We start from the raw sequence: 27,379 nt of genomic DNA, 5'->3' as shown, positions 1-27,379 counted from the left end.
TGAAGTTCAAGGAAAGAAGAGGATGCTTTCTATGGAGAACGAAGGTGGAGATAATCAAGAAGTGTTAATGTTTTCTGCCATTTGTTAATGTGTTTCGTAAAGTTCAGTGTTAATGTTTTCTGCCATTTTTTAATGTGTTTCGTAAAGTTAAGTGTTCATGTTTTGTGCCATTTGTCCTCCTCTGTCGCCACTTTCAGAGATCGCCTAACTCGAAAGGTAAGGTTCCACATTTTACTGCATATGTACGTACATGTACGTAAAGTATTTCTTGTACCGTGTACACTAATACACTTTATTTACAGGTACATACTACAATGAAGGTTATGTTAGGTATTGAATGGTCCAAATTGTTGTATTTCATTCTTTATTGGTCAATTTAGCTTCATTATAAAATTTACTGTTGTGTTTTTGTAGGGCTGGGAACGAATTAGGTAATTTACATATAAAACGTAGTTCAAGATACAAAAAAATCAGGTTACGAAGGCCGCTTCGGAATGGATTAATTTCGTATCCTGAGGCACTACTGTATGGCACAAGAAGAGGAAGGAAGCTAAAAGACATGTGGCAATGCCAAAGAGAGAGGAATGTAGTCAAAATCTCAGCACAGCAGATGGGAAAGAGAAGATACTCAGTCTAGCAAAGTAGCTGTGGAGTGATGGCCATGAATTAAAATGAGCAAAATACTCTATGTATATTAAAGATGAAAATGAAGAAGTTGAACATGAAAAGATAAAAAGATACTGGAAAGATTGAGGCAGCTTCTTGAGAATATTCTAATATGGAATGATTGTGAACCGGAGGAATTTGGCATGGTTGAGGGATGAAGAGAATGTAACAGTTGGAGGTTATAAGGCCTCCTCGGAAGGTGATAAATGGGAAAGCCTCTTCCCATGTTGCGTAGCATGTGATTCAGTAAAAGTAGCTGGAGAAGTGGTTATTCTTGGGCATACCAGAGTATGAAAACCCAGCAAAAGAAGAGAAGGATCAGGAGAATGGGAAAAAGGGGGATGCACTGCAGTTTGAAAATTTAGGAAAAAGTTTGCTCAAGCATACATGAAAACGTTATAAATGGTTCCGGAAGAAAGGCTGAGAAAAATTAGATAAAGGTTCATCAGTTCGACTTGCAGTGAAAAATCAGTGGCTCTGTATCATGATCAATTACTGCAGCAGTGGGTGGTTGAAACCAACATTCTTTGGAAGCTTGAATTTCAAGTCGGTGGCCCCTGTGTGCTTGTACCATGTGAATAGGTTTCATCTACTAAAATGATGCAATAATGATAATGACAGAGGCAAACACAGAAGCTGTCTGTATGATGAGGCAACTACATATAGTGATACCTTGGTACTCATTGAATTTGGCACTTGACACGTTTTGCTTGGCAGTCAACTTGCAAGCTAATACCGATTGTCTTGAGACGGCATGACATTACCTCTTCCACACCAAACAGAGAGTTCGGCGTTAGCGTTAGTCATAAAGTATCTCTCAGTCAGTGTACTAGTATCCATCTCAATCCATTCTAACCTTTTTTTGTAAGTTTTTGTGCTATTTTTGTGCATACTGTTCATCATGGCTTTAGGGTGAGCTTCATTTTAAGTAGAATATACTATGCTGTGTTTACTATGCCTGTCACATTTCAGACAGTTCCATTGGTAGTGCACATTACATCTTACATCTTGAAGTTAGTGTTTGTCTAAAAGCAAACATTCAATAGACTAAATGCAAATCGTCATACATTTAACGAGGTTTACCAATTTTTTGCCTGTCAAATAATTATTTTTACTTATAATTTAAAACCACTTACTAGGCCATGCAAAACACTAGCATAAACAGCACCAAGCACTGATGTCGGCAACCAAATCAAGAAACACTTTGCCAGTGTTAGTTAGTATAACAATTGTATGTTTTATTAAGAATTGAGTTATACGTATTAACTTATTAGAAATTTTCCAGTTGTCAGTTGTGATTTTCATAAATAAAAATAGTTATTTTTATTATTCTTTCACACAAGGGATAAGATCTAAAAGTGTAATACTGAAATTAAGGAGCAGCTGAAAAAGCGAATGCTTTGCAAAATGCTTTGAAATAGGCAAAAGTAACATAAAAAACAGACTGAATCCCCATGTTGGTTAATTTAAGGTTTATTGCATTTTATAAGTAAAGATAAGCTGCACTTTCAACCCAGCTTTGATCATTAAAAATAAAAGTACATCTGAATCATGCTTTACTAAACTCTACTGTCAATGATGAAGCATGTAAAATGTAGTTTTTTTTTTTTAATATTACTAGAATGCAAATAGGACATGGTGGCATTGTTCATGTTTCATAATATATGACATGACAATACACACAATATTGTTAACCCTTAAACGCCGAAGGGGTATATTAAAAATCGTCTTCCGTGTGCCGAGGCGGTCTCGGAGTGAGCACTGAAGCGGAAAAAATATTTTTTTCAGAAAATCACACCGCGCTTAGTTTTCAAGATTAAGAGTTCATTTTTGGCTCCTTTTTTTGTCATTGCCTGAAGTTTAGTATGCAACCATCAGAAATGAAAAAAATTATCATTATCATATATAAATAATGCAATATATGATAGTGCGGAAACTAAAATTTCATATATTATTGTATTCAAATCGTGCTATGCGCAAAACGGTTAAAGGTAACAAGTTACTTTTTTTTCGTTGTAATGTACACTAAATTGCAATCATTTTGGTATATAACACATTGTAAAACAATAAAAGCAACACAGAGAAAATATTATCACAAAATAATGCATGAATTCGTAACACGCGGACGTAAACAAATATTTTTTTCCAAAAATTCACCATAAATCTAAATATTGTCCTAGAGACTTCCAATTTCTTTCAAAATGAAGACAAATTATTGAATATTACTATACTGTAAGAGTATTAGCTTACAATTGCAGTTTTCGACCATATCTGACAAGTTAAATTTGACCGAATGTCGAATTTTTTTATATTTTTTTATATGCAATTATTTTGGAAATAAGAAAAGCTACAACCTTCAAATATTTTTCGTTTTATTCTTCATGAAATTGCGCACATTTTCATATATAAAACTCTGTGAAATGCCTAATATGAAACTGAGCAAATATTCCGAGAATGCGACGTACGCATTTCGGAGATTTGTGGCGGAGAATCCGCGCGCTGAGGGAAGGAAGGTTTTTTTTTTTTAATTCACCATAAATCTAAATATTGTGCTAGAGACTTCGAATTTGTTTCACGATGAAGATAAATGACTGAATTTTAGCTTACAATTGCATTTTTCAACCATTTCGGTAGAGTCAAAGTTGACCAAACGTGGTTTTTTTTCTATTTATCGTGATTTATATGCAAATATTTCGAAAATGAGAAAAGCTACAACCTTCAACTATTTATTGTTGTATTCTACATAAAATTGCGCACATTTTCATATATAAAACTTTATGTAATGGCTAATTTAAAATGGTGCAAACATTACCACAATTGCACGTATGATTTTTTCAAAGAGTTACCGCGCAGACGTAAAGAAAATGTTATTTTTTTCATAAATTCACCATAAATCGAAATATTGTGCTAGAGACTTCAAATTTGTTGCAAAATTAAGGTAAATGATTGAATATTACTAGAATATAAGAGTTTTAGCTTACAATTGCATTTTTTTACCATTTCGGTAGAGTCAAAGTTGACTGAAGGTTGAAAATTTGTCACTTAAAATTTTTATATGAAAATATTTCAAAACTGATAAGTTACAACCATGGGTTGTTTTTAGTTGTATTGTTTATGAAATTGCTCACATTTCCATATATAAAACTTTATGTAACGGGTAATTTTAAAATGGTGCAAACATTACCACAATCGCATGTATGATTTTTTTCGGAAGAGTTACCGCGCGGATGTAAGGAAAAAGTTTTTTCATAAATTCACCATAAATCTAAATATTGTGCTAGAGACTTCCAATTTGTTGCAAATTCAAGGTATGATAGAATATTACTAAAATATAAGAGTTTTAGCTTACAATTGTGTTTTTCGACCATTTCGGTAGAGTCAAAGTTGACCGAAGGTTGAAATTTTGGCACTTATTGTTATTTATATGAAAATATCTCAAAACTGATAAAAGCTACAATCATGATTATTTTTTTGTTGTATTCTACATAAAAATGCGCACATTTTCATATATAATACTCCATGTAATGGCTAATTTAAAATGGTACAAAAATTATGTCAAAGTGACGAAATAATTTCAGAGATGTGTCACCGATACTTTTTAGTGCGGCAAGAAAGAAATTCGCGCTTGCGCGCCTGCGTAACGATTGTAAACAAAACAACACCTTGATCCATGAACTCCCAGCATCCCCCAAGGCGCATGATTCAAGATTTTTCGGCTGGTAGGCCTATAAGTATTTTTCCGCAAATTTAAAAAAAAACTTGTATGTCGACGTAAAATACGTCCAGTCGGCACCCGAGAGACAAAAAATGTCAACGTAAAATACGTCCACTCGGCGTTTAAGGGTTATATAAAGCATCTACCAGTCAACACCACAGTTAAGTGGGGTTATTGGTGATGATAAACTGCCTACTGGCACCCGAAAATTTGGTTAACATTGTCGTTAGCTAAGTGCCATTAACCAGGGACACCCTGTACTTGAAATACAAGTGTACTTTTTAATTTCTTCGAATGGGTAATACTAATGTAACTAAGATCTAAGGTGTAACACCTTAACCAGGGCCAACATTTTACACATATTTTGTATTGTTTTATAATGTTGGATAAGGGATTGCAAACATATACTAGTGAAAATAGTGCTCAGAAAAGGAATTTAGAATTACCGCATGATAAGATTATGATCATCATCCTAAAAAAGTAAAGATGAAATTCAGGGTTGTACGTACTTTTGTTTAAGGGTGTTGTTGGCCTGGATAAATGACAATTGGTGAGTGGTAGTGTCTCTAAGGCCATGATTTAAAAAAGCAAAATGTAAAGAAGTTACTTTCTACAGTACTATGTGTGTGTATAATGCAATTATAGTTTTTTTAAATTGCTATTTTTTTGTACTAAGTAAAATACAAGCCCATCATTGCCTAAAGTACCTTTTAAAATGGTATTTTCTAGGGTTGTCTGGTACAAATTAATTCATTTTTTCTTTATTTTTTTATGGAAAAAATTTGGAATTCATAATTCGCAGCACTTTCATGCCTTCTGGAACCAATTAATGATGATTACCGAGGTATTACTGTACATGAAAAATACCGGCATTTAACAGAGTACCAAGATGGGTATGTCAAAGTCTTGAGAATACTGTACCTGAAAGTTTATGGAGGTAGTGATGTTCCTTTCCTTAGCACAATATAGCTAAAATAAAAAGTAGTAGATGGGTAGATGTTTGAGAAGAATGAGAGTGTGTTGTCATTCACAATAATGGAAGAGGATACAAAGAAGTGTAGAAAAGGAGGTGCTACAAATTACCATATACAGATAACCTAGTGTTATCTTCAGAATCTGAAGAGGTTGTGGGAATTTTTAAAAGGTGGAAGAAAGGAATAGAGTAGACGAATGAAAATAAACATATGTGAAGCTAAGTGTGTGGTTACTTGAAAGGAAGCAAAGGAAAAAGTATGAAGTGGCCATGTGGTTGATGTCACAAGAGATATGCTGCAAGTTACAAAATACCGTACAAGATGCCTGAGATTTATAATAAGAGTAAATGGGGATGAGAGGAAAGTGAAGAACCATTGAATGGATGGGCAGGTCTTAGAAGATATACAAACATTTCTGTTATTGTGAAGATGCACTGAACTATGAAATGGTAATTGGCAGCTGTAGCCTGGATAAAAGTGTGAGAGATAGTAAGCAGCAGAGACATGGCTGCTAACGGAGAAAATGAAAGATTTTGAAAAGGCATGACTTTCGAGTATGGTTTATGGATCTATGGGAAGATTGTATTACAAAGGATGTACAGTGGTGTCAAATAACTAGAACGTGGACAGATCTCGATTGTAATACTTGGGAATGTGATGAGATGAGCTGAGAACAGTAGTTATGGAAATAGTAGGATGAAAATATGTAGAAAAGTCCAAGAGGTTCTAGAAAAAGAGAATAGATTAAGACTAGACCTGATAAAAGTTCAGTAGTTTGTTCAAAAGAGAAAGTGAAGTGGAGAGGACACATACCCAATACCCATATAACTACTTAAAGGGGAAAGCAAACAAAAATATGTAAGATAAATGAGTTTTTTTTTTTTTTTTTTTTTTTTTTTTTTTGCCATCTGTTTTTTATTTGTCAGTCAAGAGAATTGCATAATACTTGTGATGCATTTTCACATCATTCAGTTAAAGTTAACTATGGGCAAAGTGAGTTTGATTCTGGCATTGTGGAAGCTTGTAAACCAAATTTAAATCTAAAGATTCTTTGGGGAATTTTTATAAATTCAGACCAGTGGTAAATTTTCATCATGCCTTATAAACTTTTTTATCTAAATGAAATTTCTTTGCCCCTTATTTGCTGATTCATAGTTATGAATTTTGAAGGAATGTGTTCATTACATTTTTTGTGTCCTTTCTAGTTTTTTTTTTTTTTGCCAAGAATATGTATAGAAAATATTATTCCAAATAGACCATGCAGCAATTTAGGCAATATATGTTACTGCATATGCAATGTACAATGTACTATGTACATTACATTGCAGGATATTGCTTGTGCTGTAGGGTTTTTTTTTTTTTATTGTGCATGTATTATAATAAGCTGTTTCTCTCTCTTGCAGACAGTCAAGACAATAGTGAAGCAGTTGATCTTGAAGAATTTCATTCTGCAACTGTTGATATTAAGAAATTTTCATTGTTTCTCCAAGGGGAGCAAATTAATCCGACTAAGGCTATTTGTAGTAAGTTTTGAGTAGGCATAAAGCCTATGACGAGGTTTACTGGGTCATGTAAGGGGGTTTGTGCCTATATTGGACTGGGGCATCACATTCTAAGTGATAAAAGAATTCTTTGCAGTATCTCTTCAGCTGCCAGCTGCATTGCTCTTTGCCATTGACTTCTCATACCTTCCCATACCTTCCCATTGGCCTTTTATAATTAAGTAGTTGTCTTTCAGCATTGCTGTGCTCCAATTTTCATCTCATTAAAGTGCAATTTTAAATGTTAGGCAAGCCATATGAGTCTAAAAAAGTGACTTGTTCACCTTAATGTACTTTGAAATAATATTATAGTTTTGCAGGATTAATATTTAAGATAAGGCAGTAGGAAGGATAATTTGTAAGTTATATCATATATGAAAATGACATTTTTATGGTAAAATACACAAAGTAATTACGAATCAAAGCCCTCCCTCCTCCCCTCATATGTTTAGAAGGCCAAAAGACAGTTGAACTCTGCTGAAGTTGTTCCTCTCTTAACCTGAAAGTGGACAGGATCTAAGTTCACCTACACTGACACTAGTGCTACCGAGAATTTCAAAATTTTTAAGTTGCTGGCAAGTGAACCTGTGAGTTATATAACTACTTGGTAAGTGTATATAAAACTTCAGTTTATCATAAAAATGTCATATTTAGTTATAAAAATGTTGGGCAGGTTTAATTGAAATATGAATTTTCTTATTGAAGTACATACAGTATTTATTTCAGTAAACCAAACATTAATAAATCCATTCAACCACCCCACAATCTAATTAATAAAAAATTGACTGAGAAGTCAGAAAAGCCCTCAAGCTACCTGCAAGAAGGTAGAAAACAGCCTATCAGTTATTAATATGAAATTCTATCTCTGCTGTGCCAGTAAATTGTACCTAGATGAATGTTTGGTAGGCATTGAAATAAATCGTATCATGAAACTTTGTTTCATAAATAACACATCCATCTGCAGGCAGCAGAAATGTAAAATACAGGAATTGGTATAGTATAGTGTATGGAAGAGTTGCAAATTGGAGTAAAATATAAGATCTCGAAGGCAATGGATAGAAACAAAGGGCAAAAGTTTGCAGAGAACCTGCAGCATCATGGAATGCACACTGGGAGTAGTTTTCCCTTATTGAGCCTCTGCATTTTAAGCAATTGTGATCCTCATCTTTTGTTAGTAGGACCATCGACACTAGTAAAGGAATTTTTTTTAATTTTTTACCAATAATTTCATTGTACAAACTTTAAAAAAATAGTATTGATAATTTTTAATTTCCAAGGGTAAATCTCTCACTCTTATAAGCATCACCAAAAAGCAAAGGATTATTAGCTGTTTCATTTATCGTATCCAGTTATAGCTCTACTTAAGCAGATGGTAATTATTTGGCGTTGTATGATAGTTTTTGATTTCACATGATATAGGAGGTACCACCACTATCAGTTATTATGAAGTAAACTCTCGGACAGTAAAACACAGTCTCATCTTTTTCAGATATTGTATCGGGCCATGTGATACAGATGTTCCTCTTGCATGATGATGTGACATTGCAGTATTTCCTGCCTGCAGCAGCAAATGTTTGATACTAGTATTTTTCCATATTATAAGCAAGCAGTTACAATGTATGTATGGATTGCAATATATTTTTCTAACAAAATTAATTTTTAAATCATCCCATGTGTTAAGGTAGTGATTTGTAGAGATGTTATTACATCAAAACACTATTTTTAAGTGTTATTGTAGTATAAATATGATGATGTACTGGTTTTGTAAAAAAATGTATTCTTGTCTTCAGTATGGCGTGTTCACTTCATGGAAGTCAGTTAAATAAATAAGATTTACAGTTTTATGAAACTTGAGATTATAGAATACTGAAATAAGTAAGAGTTCTTTGAATACACATCTTTTAGTAATGTATGTCACTTAAGTAACTAGTTTCTTTTAATGTAGACTCCTTCTCATAGAACATAGGATGTATTCGCAGCAATCTTTGAATAGGGCATATCTCCAATGACCCCATTATAGTGTCATCAGCACACACCACTGTAGGCATTTCTAAGGTTTTTTGTAGGGTCCCTTTGGCACCTAGCTGCACCCACTTTAATCTTTTGCCTTACTTCAGATTCAAGTCCTTTCTTCCATCTTGCTGTCTAACCATTCCAACTCTTCTATTTTAAGTGCTGAATGGTTAATAGTGCCCCAGTGCTTGGCTTTACAGTCCACCGACTGGCGTAGGTGCGTGGTCCTTGACCACTCTTTACCCGATCTACACATGCGTTGCCAGATATCACAAGATTCCTTGCTTTCATCTGCTTTTTAACCAGATCCAGCTAGGCGCTAGAAATTATCGTATTTTTAAGACCTCAGGTTTGTAGCTATGAAAAATACAATTTGTCTTAGAAAATTTGTCATTTTGCGGACTAATAATTCGCAGGCTCGTCATTCGCAAATTTTTCTGTGACCTATATTCCCATTATTTGCGAAAAATTCGGCTATCATGGTATTTTGCACTGAGAATTATTAACAAATTACTGTATTTTCATAATTTCTTGACTAAATGCACTTTTTATGATAAAACTATTAAAATAATCAGGAATAAGCAGCTATCAAAATAGGCAGTTCCAAGGGGGGTTCTACTGTATAGCCAAAATTTCTTAGATCATCATCATAACCATATCTCCAGTGAACTGGTAAATAATACGTACTTGAGTTCATTTTATAAAAATTTGTATCGGTGTAGTCAGTAGCACTGATTGTACGCATTCCACTTCCCCCTGGTACTTTTCTGATTGAGATAATTGATATCATTATACCTCAGGAAATTCCTCTCTTGACTGAAATATGTCTACTTAATCCATGGTGTTGAGAGGAAGAATACAGTAAAAAGTTGTGTCTGTATTATACCCGGTATATGGTTTGTGTATTTTAAAGAACTGGAGTGCTGCATTGTTTTCTTGTTAGTTGGAAATGTGATTCAGTATTCTGCTGTCTTCATTTGGATATCAAAGCACAATCTTACTTCGAGGCAAAGGTAGAAATCACCTGCCATTACTCAAGACTCCTCAGCTGGTTGTCCTTGCCTCCTCCACAGAGGAACTTGGTACAGTTTAAAACTTGCATATCATCTCGTGGCATTGAGAAATATTAGTTTGGTATTTTTGTCAGCAAGCCTTTCTTTCTCATTTTTTATTTCATGTTTGAAGGTATTCTTCTTCATTGTAGTGTGTTGCTTAGCCTTCAGACTAATTTAGGCACTAGTTAAGTTTGAATATTAATTCCTGGCTTAGTTTTGTACTTGATACCATGGCTACCTTAAAGAAGGACGAGTCTTGAGAGAATTCCAAAAAAAAAGGTTTTCTCTTCACCAGAGTTGGTTCACTGTTTTGAATAAAATTTCCACTTATGTGGTCTTTGATGATAGTGTGGTAGACTTGATTGATGAAATAGCTCAAAATTCAGGGCAATCTAGTTTGAAGAAACTAGCTTTCAAGATGCCATTTTTATTTAGTTGTCAAGTCTATGAATCATATTGATCAGATTCGTGAAGATCATGCTCCTGACTGTTCAATAATATAATGTGGATGTAATGTACAGTATACATGATAGAGTTAAGGACTTGGTAACCTAGACTAGTCTACCTTCTCATCCACTTATTGAAGTTTTGTCCCTTTGGGCATCTTGATTCAAAATAGTACTAAGGTGGAAGCTAGGCAGATATTCAAAGTGCAGTGTATCACTATCTTTCAGTAGTTCAGTACGTCCACTGAACTCTGATTGAGAGTTCACAAAGCAGCTTGTTACATAGATTGCACTAAACAAGTCTCAGGAGTTGGGAGTTTTGAGAAAGAGAAACCAGTAGATAAAAAAAAGGTAAATTGAAATTCTAAGGACACCTAGTTTATATTTACTTATACCTGTGTAAATAAAAAATTTATTTTTTTGGCAAATTTTTATTATTTCAGAACATCGTATGAATTACGAAATCCATCTTGACAACTAACAATGTTGTTAAAAACATACAGAATATTCTTCCCATCCTGACTCATACAACTTTCTTTAAGAAAACTCAGATATATATAAGCTAATAAAACTCAGATATATAAGCAAATAAATATAAAATCTCTATGCAGCAAAACAAAAATAACATTGACTACTTTATACATTGTAACTGGTAATGAAATAAAGCCAACATCACATACTTTGTGCTTTGGTTACCAAACAATTGCCATCAAATTTAAATGAGTACTAATTCTGGTGATGTTTTTTTTAAAATGAAACACTCCTTTTGATAATTGTTCAAACTGGTTAAATGGAAATGCCTAATAATGATTATATGAAATAAATGGAACTTAAAACCTCTCATTAAATATATTAACCGTAAAATGTAGCTGATATGTCATCATTAAAGAGACTGTACAAATTATACTCAGGCATTTAAGATGCCTCATGTTTTGATGACAAAATGAAAAATTTTAAAAGTAATTTTTATTTTTCCTTACATACAAACTTAAGGTCTTTATAAGAGGGATTTACTTTCAGTGCAAGCTGGAGCCTTCTGATTTGGGAAATTGGTAGCTGGCTACTTGTGGAAGGGGAGGAATCCCCTCCATCCAGTTGGTACACATTCACTTTACCTTTTAGGCCCAGGAGCAGAATGAGAGGTGGCTTAGCTGTTTATGTACAGACCTCAGGTTTGTATGTTAGGAAAAATACAAATTCCTGTAAAAATTAGTCCTATACAAGTTTCTCATTTGTTCCTACACATACAAACCCCTCTGTCTTTACATAAGGGAGAATTACTCCTTTGTGGGAGGATTTTGAGTAAATTTCTGAACTGACTGAGTTCACCTCACCTGGGGCTTTCTCATTCCTTCTTAACCTTACTTCCCTTCTGTGATCCAAAGGAATTGGCACCTCTCGAAACTATTGCAAAACTTGTTTACACAATGGCCATTGGCTAGGACAGATTCCACAACGTATTGTTCTAAGGGCAACTTGAAGAAAGGGGAGGAATGATCCTAGCTTTGATGTTTCTACCTGGCACACACTTGGTTCCCTGTGTACCCCCATTAATGGATTAGTAGTCACAAGTTTTGAACAATTGATACAAAAACTTTGAATGACTCCAGCCAATGATTCAAGAGAGGTCAAGGGAACTAGAGATGAAGGTAGAATTCATTTGAGCCGACCCAAAGAATCGACAGTAGGTGAAGCCCATGGATGATCAGTGGAAAGAGGAGACAACACTGTATTGACACCGAAGGACAGTCATATAACTGGCCGTGAAAAAAGCTGCTATGAGGGAAGTGGTCCCAGCTGGGGGTGTCATTCCTCATATGTCGGTGACAGACTCAGTCAGGAGAGGATGGCTGAAGCTGCCACTCAGACACAATGTTGGGAACAGTCTTGATCAGATGAGGTCGACCAAAACTGTCCCTCAGACACGATGTTGGGAACAGTCTTGATCAGATGAGGTCGACCGAAACTGTCCCTTAGACACATCATCATCTGTAGGGTCACCAGTTTTATGTTCTCGTGGCTGTGGCCTACATTTAAATTTAAATCATATGAAAACTACCTGCTGAAGAAGACACTTTGACTGCCTGCTCTTGAGGAAGTCTGAAATGTACAGAGATCTGAAGAAACCTGTGCTATTGAGACTGGAATCATTATGATTCTGGAAGAGATTCTAATACATACCAAGGATTTGTATACCTGTAGGAACAACTAAAGTTGAGTAGGAGCAAATAAACTAAGATTCCTATCCTACCTGTATAAATGTCGAAGTACCCATGGATGAATCCGACTTGTATAAATGTCGAAGTGCCCGTGGATGCACACAGTTGTGAAAGGACGTCACTCATTTGACAATGGTCGCATGGGTCTGGGAGAACGATCCAATTCGTTCACACGTGGTTGTTACCAGAAACAGATGTTGGCTGCTCTAGGAATATTGCTGTCGAAGTCCCCTTGGATGAACAGTGTCACTCAGATGTGATTGCTGCAAACTCACAGACATGAGTGGTAGAGGTTAAGCAAGACATACCAACTATTCACACGAACATGGGTGGGTGCTGTGTTCCAGATGTTCATCGGAGTCCCACCATGACCTTTACCATTTGCCGGACCACGAAGGTAGAATCACTCTTGGAAGGGCGATCTCATTCGCCAGGGGGGACTTCTTAAAAGGTAGAGTGGAGGCACAGCCCCGCAGAGCCAAGATGATGTTGATCTTGTTTGCAACCTCGTGAAAATGGGAGGGGGCTGTTACAGACATCCCATGAATGTCAGCCAACCGTCCACTCAATCTTGTGGCGGGGAACATTCTTTGAATAGCGATCCATCCACTACGAAACCTTCGCAGGGGAGAAACATTCAGAAGAGCTGTCTTTTTCTTCTCTAAACCCTCCACATAAATGGGGCACGGCCCCAGACAGACATGCCCTGACATGGCAGTGTTTTCAAGTGGGAATGTGAAAGAATAAAGCAACATCCGCATACTAACACTCAGGCTAAGTAGAAGCACCTCCAAGTATATGTCCATAAACATGGATGGAAGAAAAAAGCAAAAACAACTTGAGAGAGTTGTACCTTGGTGGTGCAATAATTGGAAAGGACACTGCAATGCAACATCTGCATGGACTTGTATTTTCATCTTTGCAAAGCAAAATTTTTGGCTAAGGACAATCAGAAAACTGCAGTAACAAAAAAAAAAAAAAAAAAAAAAAAAAGTCGTCATGGCCATGCAACATTGTGGCAAGGGCAAGGCTACAACTGCCTACCCAAGGCCAGCCTCTTTCTTACACAGTGTGAAGCAAAAAATGTCATGGAACAATGCATGGCCACAAATTCTTCCTTGGAGAGAGTATCTTCAGCCTAGACGTCCAGAAAACTGCAGCAGCATTGCTGAAAACAACAATGAACTGTTCTCGAAGGCAAATGCAGGAAACAGAAGTCCTAGTACGTTAGGAACTACTCTGGCACTGAAGAAATACTTATCCGTGTCCTTAAGGACAATGGACGGAAGGGGAAAGACAACGATCTGGGTGAGTAGGAACTGCACTTGACAGAAGGTGCATGTTAGGGGAGGTTCATACAGGGAAGATACAGTTGTGGCCTACAGCAAAGGAACTTCATCTAACCAAGGAAAGCTTCCTGTAACTTATCATCCTTCAAAACAATGTTCCAAAAAACTATGTAGTCAAAAGAAAAACTTCTGAAGTGTTTTCTGTTTGAAAAAGCAAATGGAAAAAAAAAATGTAGAATAAGGATATTCGATAAAACGAGGTTGGGAAAACCTTTAAAAATAGAATGGTTGACAGGCAAGAGACAGGCCTCTCTCCTTAGGTGCGTAATAGAAAAAAAAAAATGTACACCAACAGAATAAAAGAACAAACACCAAGGCTAAGACCAAGCTGAGTTTGCATTATATCAAAAAAGCAAAACTACACAGCAAGAAAATGTCAAGTTAACAAAATGTAACAGAATAGAACTTATTTCAAAATAGGCAAAATATCTCAAAACTAAAAGAATAAGTTAAACAGCAGGCAGCAGAAGAAACAGGTCTGTTTCAGACAGACAAAATGTTGGGTATGTACCAACTAGATGAAGTGTATTCTTTCCCTTCCGTCGGTAGCCAACTACCAATATCCACCTTGTTTTAAGTTAAATGGCCAGCTCCAGCTTGCACTGAAAGTGACTCCCCTAGGCAAAGACCAAGGGTTTGTATGCATGTTGAACAAGTCCTTATTTAGTTGATATATAAGGAAAACAGTTCCATATAGCTACAGGGAAAATGTTTTAATACACCCTTATTTTACAGTAAATGCATTTTGAATCTACTGGATACTCCACATTTAAGTGTTGATAACCAGATTCTAATATTTATGTAACTGACTTATTTTTCCAAAACATCAAACTGAATTATTGACTATAAAATTCCATGGCATTGTCTGTTGATTTCAAATATAATGATACTTTCTGTATTAAAATTAAGCTTATAGCATTTATTAACAAAATCATAATCACAGGATAATCAAGTGTCAATACAGCCTGCATAAAGCATCTGTCAAGAAATTAGGGGAATTTTGTACCTATTATTTTTAGTTTATCCTAAAAAAAAAAATCATCATTAATCAATAAAAAAATTTTGCTTCTGCAGAGCCTTGTAAAATACGATGATTTACTTTTGTGGAGCTTTGTAAAATTAAACTACAGTCGACCCCCGCTATTCGCGAATTTTTATATGGAACCTATAACCTATAATTCACTGAAATTTGCCTATTCGCACTATTTTCCACTCAGAAATATTCATAAATTACTGTATTTTCATATAATTTTCATGACAAAATGCACTTTTGTATATATATAAAACTATTTAAAATACTCAGGGATAAGCATTTTTAGTGTTTTTGTTTTTTTGTTTTAACTTACAATATAAGGCAGTTCTAAGCATTTTTAGAGGTGTTTTAAGTATTCACGGATTTTAGCTATTCATGGGGGTGTGGTACCCTTCTCCCATGAATACAGGGGGTCTACTGTAATCTTAATAATTTTCTAATCTATATGACTGTTCACTCTAAAATTTAAGTTTCAAGTAACATCAGATGGCAATGCACAAGTTTTTAGTACGTATGTCAGAATGATTGGTGAATTCTGAACACAAGTCATATAAAAACAATGAACTTAGAATAACGACTATTACACACACACACATTTTGTGGTATATAAAAAACAAAGTAATAAAAGATACAAATACTATACCAAATCTGGAAATTCTATTAGAAAAAAAAAAGTATTGCTAGTAACTGAAAACTTATTACACTATACTTTTTGAGGAATGGAAAAACTAATCCTTAAAACTACTAAGAATGTTAATGACTTATTAAAGTTGATGCTATGTAAGGTATCTTACAGAGACTGTATTTTTAGCATTAAATTATATTAACTTCTACAAAAACAAATCAAACGGAGAAAACAGTCCTCCTATAAATACATTATATGGCATTAAGCACCCACAAGAAGCATTTTCCTAAGACCTTATAGATTCACTCAAGTCTCTAAAGACACACTTATACAAGACTATTTACGTAAGTTACAGCATCTAAGAAGAAATCTATAATAAAAGATTTAGTTAAACAATAAGAACTGATGAGCAGTGGCAATAATAAAGATTAAGAATATAATTTGATTAAGTCTGAGACGGATAGACTGATTAATAAATTTGTTAAACCTGAAGGTTCACATCAAGTACCATATCCCATTCATTACAAGGTGTCAACACAGCTAAAACAATCTTTTCCACACTTAAGACATTATTGTGAGCAATTAAAAGACATTCAATCAGTACTATATAACTTACAATAGAGAGAAAAAATAAACCTATACTATACAGTACACTGTACTGATCAACATTGGGTGGAGAAAACTGTGCAGATTGTAACTATAAAAAATGAGCTGCTAAACCAACAGCTGCAGTATTTATAGTTATAGGCATGGTGAGCACCAGTACCTAAAGGAACCGTCATACTGTTTGTAACAAAACCTGACTAATCCATAAATACTACTACAAATTCTTCATGAAAATCTGGAATATTGATACACCATTCACTGTTTTGGAAAGAATACATTTTACTCACACTAAAAATGTAAACAACATGAATACACATCTTTAGACGAAGCCTCAGTATTTACAGATAAAGCACATGATTTTGTGTAAATAAGGCAAATACAAGCAGACCATTCTCATACGAAGTCTTACCTTCAACAAAATCTCATCAATGAGAAACTTGACTGACTGACCCCATTCTCTTAAGATCTATGAGATTCTCTCCTTGACCAACAAATACAAGTCTCTATGAGATGCAAGATATACATGTTCGGAAATTATGCAGTGGTAAGGAAAAATTTACACAAAACACTTGAAAAGATTTTTTTAGGTTGAAGTACAATACTACAATAATGTTATTCTCTACAGCAATAAGTCTTTCAAATGTTATCATAACTGGCGACAAAAGTAAAGAAAAAGAGGAAGCTATGGCGGTAAGGTTTCAAACTAAGTCTTGAATATTCTGTGAGCATTTGAAAGTACTCACACAGTCTACAAAACCCTTGAAATCTTATCAAATAAAACATATGACACCAAATAACATACAAATTTCAAATAAATCCAGAGGTTGCTTGTTTGGTAAAAGATTTAGTATATCTGTTGTTCAGAAATCTAACATAGATCACCAAACTGTTATTAATCTTGATTACCTCAAGACCATCTTAGTAATAACAGTATATTTTCCCTCAACTGGATGTATAAATAAGTTTTATTATACTCCGTGAAACAACTTGAAGTTGATGCTCCAAAATGCTATTCCTACAAGTATGAAATGCACTCTAATGTATTAAACACTTGCAGTAATGTTATTGTTACCATGAAGTACTCAGTTCCCTATGAAAAATACAGATAGTACACTAGTTATATCTGCATCTATACCATATATCTATAGCATATATATTTTATAATCCTTGTAAAACAGGTAGTAAAATTAAAATCTGAATAGCTACATAAATACAGATGAATAGAAAATTCAATTGAAGTAACATTATTTGAGCAATGTAGCTAACAGATAATATTCTTTAATGTACAGAAATAATTTCAAACAGCAAACCATTTTACATTTAATCAAAATAGCATTTTCTTTAAATGGAAACATTGTGCCTGGCATTTGCAATAAAGTTGTCAAATGACCACTATACTTTGTAAACTAACCATTATCTTGAAACACGGATATAAAAGGAATATCTTTTTTTGCCAGCACACCACGGAAACATTAATTACATAGCCATGAAAAGTATGAACACCCATAACTGAGCCACCCTTCATGTTACTTGAATTGTACTTTGCAATTGATGACTTTCATTCACAGATAAGCAAATGTTTTGCAAATGAGAATGATATGCTTAATTTATCAGTTTGCAGACTATGAAACTAGATCTTCTTCAGTTACCCTATTACGAGTCATCCATTCATCTACAAAATTGGGGAATTTTTATTTCTCTCTAAGTCTCAATACTGATATGCATAAATACACACAGTCGTCCATCAGTGGGTGCCCAAGATAACCTTTGTGAGAAAAGCACTATGCACGTGAAGATTTTGGAACAGCCTTAATTTTGTGAGACCAAAAGTATGCCAGTAAATATTTTGAAAACATCATAATGTACAGTATGAATGTATAATGTATTGGCAGTATCAGTAAGTATAAACAGTAAAGCTTCAAAACATACTGGCACCAACTTTTCAGATGACCGAGTCTCTTCCCTCATAAGTTTAGCAATGCTGTACTGTACTGATGGGACGTATATACGTACTGAAAACGCCATACACACTCGTCATGAAGATTCACATAAGAACTTCTACCAAGAACAAATTTTGAAGGAAAGGCAAGTTCATGTATATATAGAGCCCTTCTTGTGATCAACATGAAAGTGATTGAACATTCAACATAAAAAATATTGAAAACCTACAGTTATGGTACACAATATAGATGCAAAAAGATTGTGAATATGGGTTAAATCTAAAATCATCAAAATTTTATATTCATTTTCAAATTTCAAAGGCATTTAATTTTAGTTCAGCAAAATATGTAGATACATTGAAATTTTCTGTTGAATATCAAGGATGCATTAATAGTTCTAAGGTAAACATGATCATTTACATAAATAAAATCTACAATATTTGTGAAACACAACACTGAACATGATTTTTATTAAAAAACTTCCATATGGATTTCAGTGAGTAATCTTTTTTTATATAGAATATGCAAGTATCAGTAATACTTCTAAACTTTAGATTTTAGCTCTATAATTGTATTCAAAAGCTATCAAAGAAACCAATTATCTCCTGAAAATACCTAGTGCTACCTAAACATTTCTCTTAGGCTGGCTGTCTTGGACTATGTGAATGACGATTGATAGTTCGTTTCTGAGCCATGGTTGGACATCCAGGATCATCATCTGGATTTTGATACTTACGAACTCTGCGTGTTTGAGAAAGAGACAAAAGAGAAGGAGGAGGGGGTCAAATGACAACTGCTCCTGCTTCGGAGCGACTCTCGGGCAAAGATGTACAGTCCAACCAACGATTAGTACTTGGGTCAAAATATTCAACATGTGCTATAGTTACCTGAAAGAGAAAGCTTTTGTTGAAAAGATTTAAAAAGAATTTTAACTATGTACTGCTTTAGAGCAGAGCCCAAGTACATTACCCTAATCATGAATTATACTGTATATCATACTATAATGGGCGTAATGTCTGTCTGTCTGTCTGTCTGTCTGTCTGTCTGTCTGTCTGTCTGTCTGTCTGTCTGTCTGTCTGTCTGTGTCACAGCCAAACGGCTGGTCAGATGGGCATGAAACTTGGCAGGGTTATGGTGGGGACCCCTAAGATGGTTTGTAATTGGGTTTCATCCAACCTACCCCCTCCTTTGTAGGGGGTGGGGGTGAGAAGGGATTCCCTGAAATGGAGCTGTTTCTGGCCATGAAACGAGGCTGGTTATTCCCGTAGACTTAGTTACTTTACGATTTTTCATACATAATTTCTGTACAACTTCCCCGGAGAAAGTCGCGAATATTTCAGTTCGGACACAATACAAGATGAAAATTATCATCAATATCCGCAAGATTTTTTTAACTTAAATCCATCGGGACTGCCAGTGCACAAAATACTGTTGAAGAAGTACTGCCCGGTAATGTTGCTTCGGAATTTCGATCCTGCCAATGGACACAATAAAAAGGAAACTGACAAGTTCCTACTTTCTACTCTTTTTTTTGGAAGACACAGGATCATAAGAGCATTTATCAGTAGCCAGAACGCACTGACATACAAGTTGCGTCTTTGCAGTAACATAATGAAAAGAAAGATACTTTATTATTCGTATCACCATGCAAAGTACAGGCGGTCCCCGGGTTACGACGGTTCCGGCTTACGACGTTCCGAGGTTACGACGCTTTTTCTTAAATATTCAATGGAAAAATCCGTCCTGGGTTACGACGCTTGTTCCGAGGTTACGACGCTGACGCTTCCAACGCTCCGAGTTAACGACGCTTTTAAAAAACGCATACTATGATAAAAATCCTTTATAGTTTAGCACATTATATTAATAAAAATAAGTTTCTGGTTAGATTACAACAAAAATTTTGAGATTATGATGATTTTCGACACTTTTTATGTTGTATTTTTCTATGTTTTTTAGTGACGCCTCATATGCGGAACTAGTTTCCGAGCGAATGAATACATACTAGTTTACATATAACAGTCCAAAAGCGCAAATAATGAAAAAATCATTGCTTGTTTCCAGTAATAATAACAAAACGAAGTTTCTGGTTAGATTACAACGCAAATTCCAAATATCCAAAGAGAGACATTATCCAGTAATTTGATCAGAGAGAGAGAGAGAGAGAGAGAGAGAGAGAGAGAGAGAGAGAGAGACGAGAGAGAGAGAGAGAGAGAGAGAGAGAGAGAGAGAGGCGTCTTCCGACGCTCCGAGTTAAGGACGAGAAAGTGTTCGTTTCGTTAACGGCCTCTGACTCATGCCAGTAAATGTTTTGTTGATACTAATAATATAAGCCTATTTAAAGATACGTTTACTTTAATTAGTCTATATGATACGTAAATAGTAATCAACTGTTCTTGTAGCCCTCAATATTTGGCAAAATCGAAGTATCCAAAGAGAGACATTATCCAGTACGTAATTTGATCAGAGAGAGAGAGAGAGAGAGACGCTTTGGCAACAATGGTCTCGGGGGTTTTTATAGCTTCCTTCTGCTTGATGATCGTGGATATTGTAGAAGGATTTCGACCATACTCGTTTGCCAAATCGACGATACGAACGCCACGTTCATGCTTTGCTATAATTTCATGTTTTGCTTCCATCAAAATCATTTTCTTGGGTTTTTTCTTATCACCTGCTTTGTCTTTAGCTTTGAGACCCATGGTTAATAATAAAATAGACAAAATAACACGAAAAATAGGCGCAAATACAACGAACTAAACAACGACGTGTTAACATGCAGCACCAACAAACAAACAGACTGAACGCCATTTATCGGTCGCCTATACAACTAACACTCATCGCAAAATCGTATCTCAAATATTTCGTTGTATATCAAAGCTTGTATTTTCGCAAATTTTCTGTTATATCTCAAAACATTCGTATATTAGGGCAATCGTATGTCAAGTTTCCAATGTAATTTGATCAGAGAGAGAGAGAGAGAGAGAGAGAGAGAGAGAGAGAGAGAGAGAGAGAGACGCTTTGGCAACAATGGTCTCGGGGATTGACGTAACGTTTATTTTCTGAACAGATAGGACAGAGAAGTGTTCGTTTCATTAAACGGCCTCTGACTCATGGCAGGAAATGTTTTGTTGATACTAATATATAAGCCTATTTAAAAATACATTTACTTTAATTAGTCTATATGATACGTAAATAGTAATCAGCTGTTCTTGTAGCCCTCAAGATTTTGCAAAATCACTCCAGGTTGTACATAAAACTTCAAGAATGTAGTGTCACCAGAGGATTACAATAGTTTTTACCTTCAAGAACCAGCATTCTTTTATGAAAATAACTCCAGGTTGTACATAAAACTACAGGAAACGACATGTAGTGTAACCAAAGGATTACAAGTAAGGTTTTTATAACTTTTTATTAGTTTAAGACATATTTCCAAGCGTCGTTCCGGCTTACGACGATTTTCGGCTTACGACGCGTCTCAAGAACGGAACCCCCGTCGTAACCCGGGGACTGCCTGTAATTGACAAAGAAACAAACCTGTTCCGTTAAATGAAAGTCACCGACAAGAGAGAGAGAGAGAGAAAAGAGATTTTATCATTTTATCTTTCTATCAAAAAATGAGAGAAAGAAAGAGAGGGGAAATAATTTGTGATTTGAGAGCCAAGTAATCCGATAATCCCATCACCGTCTTCGTTACGTACTTACATTGAGAGAGAGAGAGAGAGAGAGAGAATCACTAATAGAGGGTAAACAATAATGAATACGAACTTCTTTACGTCCATTGATCGTTCCTTCACTTACTTTAAGAGAGAGAGAGAGAGAGAGAATATCATTAAAAGAGGGGAAACAACAATGAATAAGAATTTCTCTGCGTTCAGTGTTCGTCCCTTGAATTACATTACGAGAGAGAGAGAGGGAGAGAGAGACTATTCGTGTAATCGCCCTTATTTTAATATTGCTGAACAAATAGTACATATAAATTTTTCACTTCTGCACCCATATTTTAAGTTTGCTAGTATATATAACAGTACCAAACACTTTTCATACTGCAATGGTGTGTTCTGGAGAAAGAGGTAAAAACTAAAATATGATAGAATTAAAGAAGTTGGACAGCTAGGAGCAGAGACCCAAGATAATGGATGAAACTGGGAAGGCCAAAAACAATCCAGTTAGGGTCACAGTGGGGTATAAGGAAGAAACTTTGACTACTTTCTACAGGGGAGGCCAAAATGAAATTTAAAAAAAAATGCAACAGAATTGGGACAAATAAATAAAAATTAAAAAGATCTTAGAATAAAAGGTTGCTTTCCATGTTTTTTAAGTATATGCACAATAAACAGGAAAACCAGAAGAAACATAAAATTTTAAGTAATTTTTCCATTTTCCTAAGTTCCTTTATGTAGGATTTAGCTTCGAGCATGAACTGGAAACTAACTATTCAAACTAACTGACAAGGTAGTTAGCTATCGGGAAGCCCCAATCGCCTGTCAGTCTGCAATCCTTTGCCTTCTGGCCTGGGTGCCAAATGAGAGGGGTGGCTGAGGTGGTCAGTTAATTTAAAGAACTTCAGGTTTGTATGTTTAGGAAAACGCAAATTACTTTTAAAAATGACAAATTTTCTAAGACAATGTACATTTTTCATAGCTACAAACCTTTGGTCTTAACAAAAGGATAATTTTCTAGCGCCTAGCTGGATCCGGTTAAACAATCGGAGACTGAAAAGCAAGGAATCTATGAGATCTGGCAACGCAAGCGTATATCGGGTGAAAACTGTTCAAAGACCATGCACCCACCCACGCTATCGCATTGTCTTTTTCTTAGCCTCCTGGGTGAGCGACACAATTGCTCACTCTCCGCCAACCCGGTTTGTCACGAGGAATAACCATGACTGCCTTTACACCTCCTATTCCCGATGTTTCGTCTCCCGCAGTAGTCAACCCCAATAGTAGCGTTGTCCCTGCATCTCCTTCCTTTTCTTCCATTGATTCGTCGATGGAAGTATTGGGAGGTCGCCAGGGTAATTTTTGTAATGTAGCCCCCTCTTCCTCGGGAGCTTTTTTGGTTCCCGAGAAGGGAGAGGTTTTTTCATCATTCTCTTCTCTTCCAGTGTTGGAGGCATCCAAATGGCGGCGATTAGGAAAACGCTTGGGCTAGGGGGTACACTGTCCTTGGAGGGGTTGCAAGTGCATTTTGTGGAGGCTCGCTCCCCTCCTTCCCGTTCTGGCCAGGCCATCCCCCCTCCTCCCAGCCTCGTCTTCATGGGTAGCAGCAGTTGGCCATCTTGTATTGCTCTGCCAGTGTCTGCCGCCGCTTCGAGTCGGAATGACGCTGCAGCGTCAGCCCCGTTGATGATGTTACGGGGTCCATCTTTGTGCATTCCTCCACCAGTAGCATCTTTTCTCCATCGTACCGAGGGGAAGCCGTGACGTCACCGCCGCTTGTGACGTGACTCACATCGATGACGTCTCTCCCAGTCTTCTCCTCTGATCCGCCTTGCTCAGCCGTGACTTCATCACTGCCGCCCAGTTCGCAACTTCTCCCTTCCTTGTCTTCAGAGCCTTCTCTGGCACATAAGTCTGAGGTCATATGCCAGGCAGTGCTTCAGAGGTTGTCTTCCTCTTCCCCCTCTACGCCTCGTCGGATTATTAAGCATTGGAAGGCTAAGGACTTTGCCCTTCCTTCGCCTTCGAGGGAAAAACAACGCGGACGTGTTCCCAAGAGTGCTGTGGTTTCACGCAGTGTTAGTGGTGTGCGTTCTGCAGGGGTTGCTTCATCCTCTGCCTCAAATCTCGAACGTGCAAACCCCCCCCCCCCCTCCTCCTTGCACATCACGAGCGTGTTGCAACCTCCCCTGCCCGTGCACGTGATGTTAGTGCTCCTTCTTCTCCAGGGCCTATTCGTTGCCGTACAGATCTGAAGGCGCCTGTCAAGAGGTCGAAGGTAGTGAGCACGGAGTTGGTGCAGCTGGAGTGTTTGCCTGCCTCTCTCACTGGTGCTTCAAGAGTTCGACTCTAAGGGATTCTCTGTCGATCTTGAGTGTTCGAGTTTCCCCTCCATCTCACGTACATGCGACTGCCACACCCGTGACCATTCATGGACATGTGGAGTCATCTGTTGAGGTAAGTGATGTTCCTAGTGTTACAGTGGGTCCGTCTCGGAGGCCGATCCTTGGACCCAGCCCAGACGGGGTTAGTAGGGGTTTTGGAGTGTTTGGCTGCTAACCCTTGCGATCATTTTGGTATATAACAAATTGTAAAACGATAAAAGCAACACAGAGAAAATATTATCACAAAATAATGCATGAATTCGTAACGCGCGGACATAAACAAATATTTTTTTCAAAAATTCACCATAAATCTAAATATTGTCCTAGAGACTTCCAATTTCTTTCAAAATAAAGACAAATGATTGAATATTACTATACTGTAAGAGTATTAGCTTACAATTGCAGTTTTCGACCATATCTGACGAGTTGAAGTTGACCAAATGTCAAATTTTTTTATATATATTTTTTTATATGCAATTATTTCGGAAATTAGAAAAGCTACAACCTTCAAATATTTTTTGTTTTATTCTACATGAAATTGCACACATTTTCATATATAAAACTCTATGAAATGCCTAATATGAAACAGAGCAAATATTCCGAGAATGGGACGTACGCATTTCGGAGATTTGTGGCGGAGAATCCGCGCGCGGAGGTAAGGAAAGTTTTTTTTTTTTAATTCACCATAAATCTAAATTTTGTGCTAGACTTCGAATTGGTTTCAAGATGAAGATAAATGACTGAATATTACTAGACTGTAAGAGTTTTAGCTTACAATTGCGTTTTTCGACCATTTCGGTAGAGTCAAAGTTGACCGAACGTGGTTTTTTTTCTATTTATCGTGATTTATATGCAAATATTTCGAAAATGAGAAAAGCTACAACCTTCAATTATTTTTTGTTGTATTCTACATGAAATTGCACACATTTTCATATATAAAACTTTATGTAACGGCTAATTTAAAATGGTGCAAACATTACCACAATCGCACATATGATTTTTTCGGAAGAGTTACCGCGCGGACGTAAAGAAAATGTTATTTTTTTCATAAATTCACTATAAATCAAAATATTGTGCTAGAGACTTCCAATTTGTTGCAAAATGAAGGTAAATGATTGAATATTACTAGAATATAAGCGTTTCAGCTTACAATTGCGTTTTTCGACCATTTCGGTAGAGTCAAAGTTGACCGAAGGTTGAAAATTTGTCACTTATCATTTTTTATATGAAAATATTTCAAAATTGATAAAAGCTACAACCATGGGTTGTTTTTAGTTGTATTCTACATGAAATTGCGCACATTTCCATATATAAAACTTTATGTAACGGCTAATTTTAAAATGGTGCAAACATTACCACAATCGCATGTATGATTTTTTTCAGAGTTACCGTGCGGACGTAAGGAAAAAGTTTTTTCATAAATTCACCATAAATCGAAATATTGTGCTAGAGACTTCCAATTTGTTGCAAAATAAAGGTAAATGATTGAATATTACTAGAATATAAGTGTTTTAGCTTACAATTGCGTTTTTCGACCATTTCGGTAGAGTCAAATTTGACCGAAGGTTGAAATTTTGGCACTTATCGTTATTTATATGAAAATATCTCAAAACTGATAAAAGCTACAATCATGAGTATTTTTTTGTTGCATTCTACATAAAAATGCGCACATTTTCATATATAATACTCCATGTAACAGCTAATTTAAAATGGTAAAAAAATTATGTCAAAGTGACGAAATAATTTCCGAGATGTGTCACAGATACTTTTTAGTGCGGCAAGAAAGAAATTCGCGCTTGCGCGCCTGCGTAACGATTGTAAAGAAAACAACACTTTGATCCCTGAACTCCCAGCATCCCCCAAAGGCGCGTGATTCAAGAGTTTTCGGCTGGTAGGCCTAAAAGTATTTTTCCGCGAATTTTTAAAAAAACTTTTGTATGCCGACGTAAAATATGTCCAGTCGGCACCCAAGAGACAAAAAATTTCGACGTAAAATACGTTCAGTCGGCGTTTAAGGGTTAATCTCATTCGTGGGTTTAACAATTTGCTAAGTACGACTTGGGCTCGGTCGTCTTACACTCCTTCTTGCTTGGAAGCCTTGGTAGGGAGCTACTCAGGACCCCAAATCATCTCTTCAGCTTCCTTTGTCGGGGCACATTCAGTCGGTCTTGCAGAAAGTTAACGCTTCTGTTTTTTACCAGGACAGGTCACTTAGCTCTAGGGGCTCTACCAAACTACTACCCCCGCCTCTCACGAGACATAGGAAGTACTATGCTATGAGCTCTGCATTTTTGTTGTCACGCCACCTTAACCCAGACATCATTCGCCTGAAGCCGGGTTTGACTTTGGAACAGGTGAGGTTGGTGGCTCCATCCTTGTCTCCACAAGATGCCTCAGCTTTGGAATCTACGGCGGCCTCCATGTTGCAGACGGTTTCTTGGCTGGACCTAAGTCTGTGTTTATTGCCAAGATAGCTTCTGACAGGTCCCCTGAAGGGTTGGTGAGTGCCGCCTCGCTTGCCAGTCTATTGCAGTTCGGGGGCAAAGCGTTTCCATATTTGGCTCTCCTCAGTACCAATTTATGGGCTAATCTTCTGATTAGGAGGGATGCGGCTTTGTCTAGGATGGAGAGATCGCTCAACACCAAGTCTTTGCTGACATTGAGGAACAGAGCTCTATCGGAGTCCCAAATTTTGTTTCCTCGGACAGAACTCAAAAATGCGATAGACCGACGCCGAGCTGACACCAAGGACCGACTGGTGCACCAGGCCGTGTCTAAGTCGGAGTCTCATCCTCGTTGACATCCAGCTCCTCCTCCTCCCCCGGTCCAGCAGCAGTTGAGGAGATCATCACCTGGTAGGCCATCGAGGACCTCGAGTTCGGCAGGGCCTTCCCGTTCGACACAGCCTAAGTCTGAAGATCAACGCCCCTTTCGCTCTCGTTCCTTTAAGCCGAGAAGGGGCCCGGGGGCTGTCAGTAGGTTAGACGCCTCTCCCTCTCCTGCTCCACGGGTGGGGGGTGCTTGGCTGGCCATTGGGCCAAGTGGCAGAGTTATGGGGTGGAGAAGTGGGTGGTAGATGTCCTTCAGGTGGGATACCTGCTACCATTCAACTTCTCTCTTCCTCTGTTGGACAAGCCGCAGCTCAGGAAGGCATATC

General features: G+C 36.7%; 2 protein-coding genes across 6 annotated transcripts in view; one reads left to right on the top strand and one right to left on the bottom strand.

Moving 5' to 3' along the window:
- Positions 1–8,548, top strand: part of LOC135198042 (checkpoint protein HUS1-like) — a gene marked incomplete in the record, with an annotated part of 273,156 nt that extends 264,608 nt beyond the window's left edge. Inside the window, 2 exon segments of the mRNA XM_064225422.1 lie at positions 6,759–6,878; positions 8,386–8,548. Coding sequence (XP_064081492.1) covers positions 6,759–6,878; positions 8,386–8,474 — 209 coding nt within the window.
- Positions 8,549–10,821: 2,273 nt separating this feature from the next.
- LOC135198040 (actin-binding protein IPP-like) overlaps positions 10,822–27,379 on the bottom strand; it is a 184,922-nt gene continuing 168,364 nt past the window's right edge. For all 5 annotated transcript variants that reach the window (XM_064225419.1, XM_064225420.1, XM_064225417.1 and 2 more), the window contains one exon: positions 10,822–19,069. In XM_064225419.1, the coding sequence (XP_064081489.1) occupies positions 18,965–19,069 (105 nt within the window). In that variant the 3' untranslated portion in view covers positions 10,822–18,964. The remainder of the gene's footprint in view (positions 19,070–27,379) is intronic.

This window comes from Macrobrachium nipponense, chromosome 21, assembly GCF_015104395.2.
Source record: "Macrobrachium nipponense isolate FS-2020 chromosome 21, ASM1510439v2, whole genome shotgun sequence".
In the NCBI taxonomy this organism is placed as follows: Eukaryota; Metazoa; Arthropoda; class Malacostraca; order Decapoda; family Palaemonidae; genus Macrobrachium; species Macrobrachium nipponense.
This window is presented reverse-complemented; position numbering and strand designations above follow the sequence as displayed.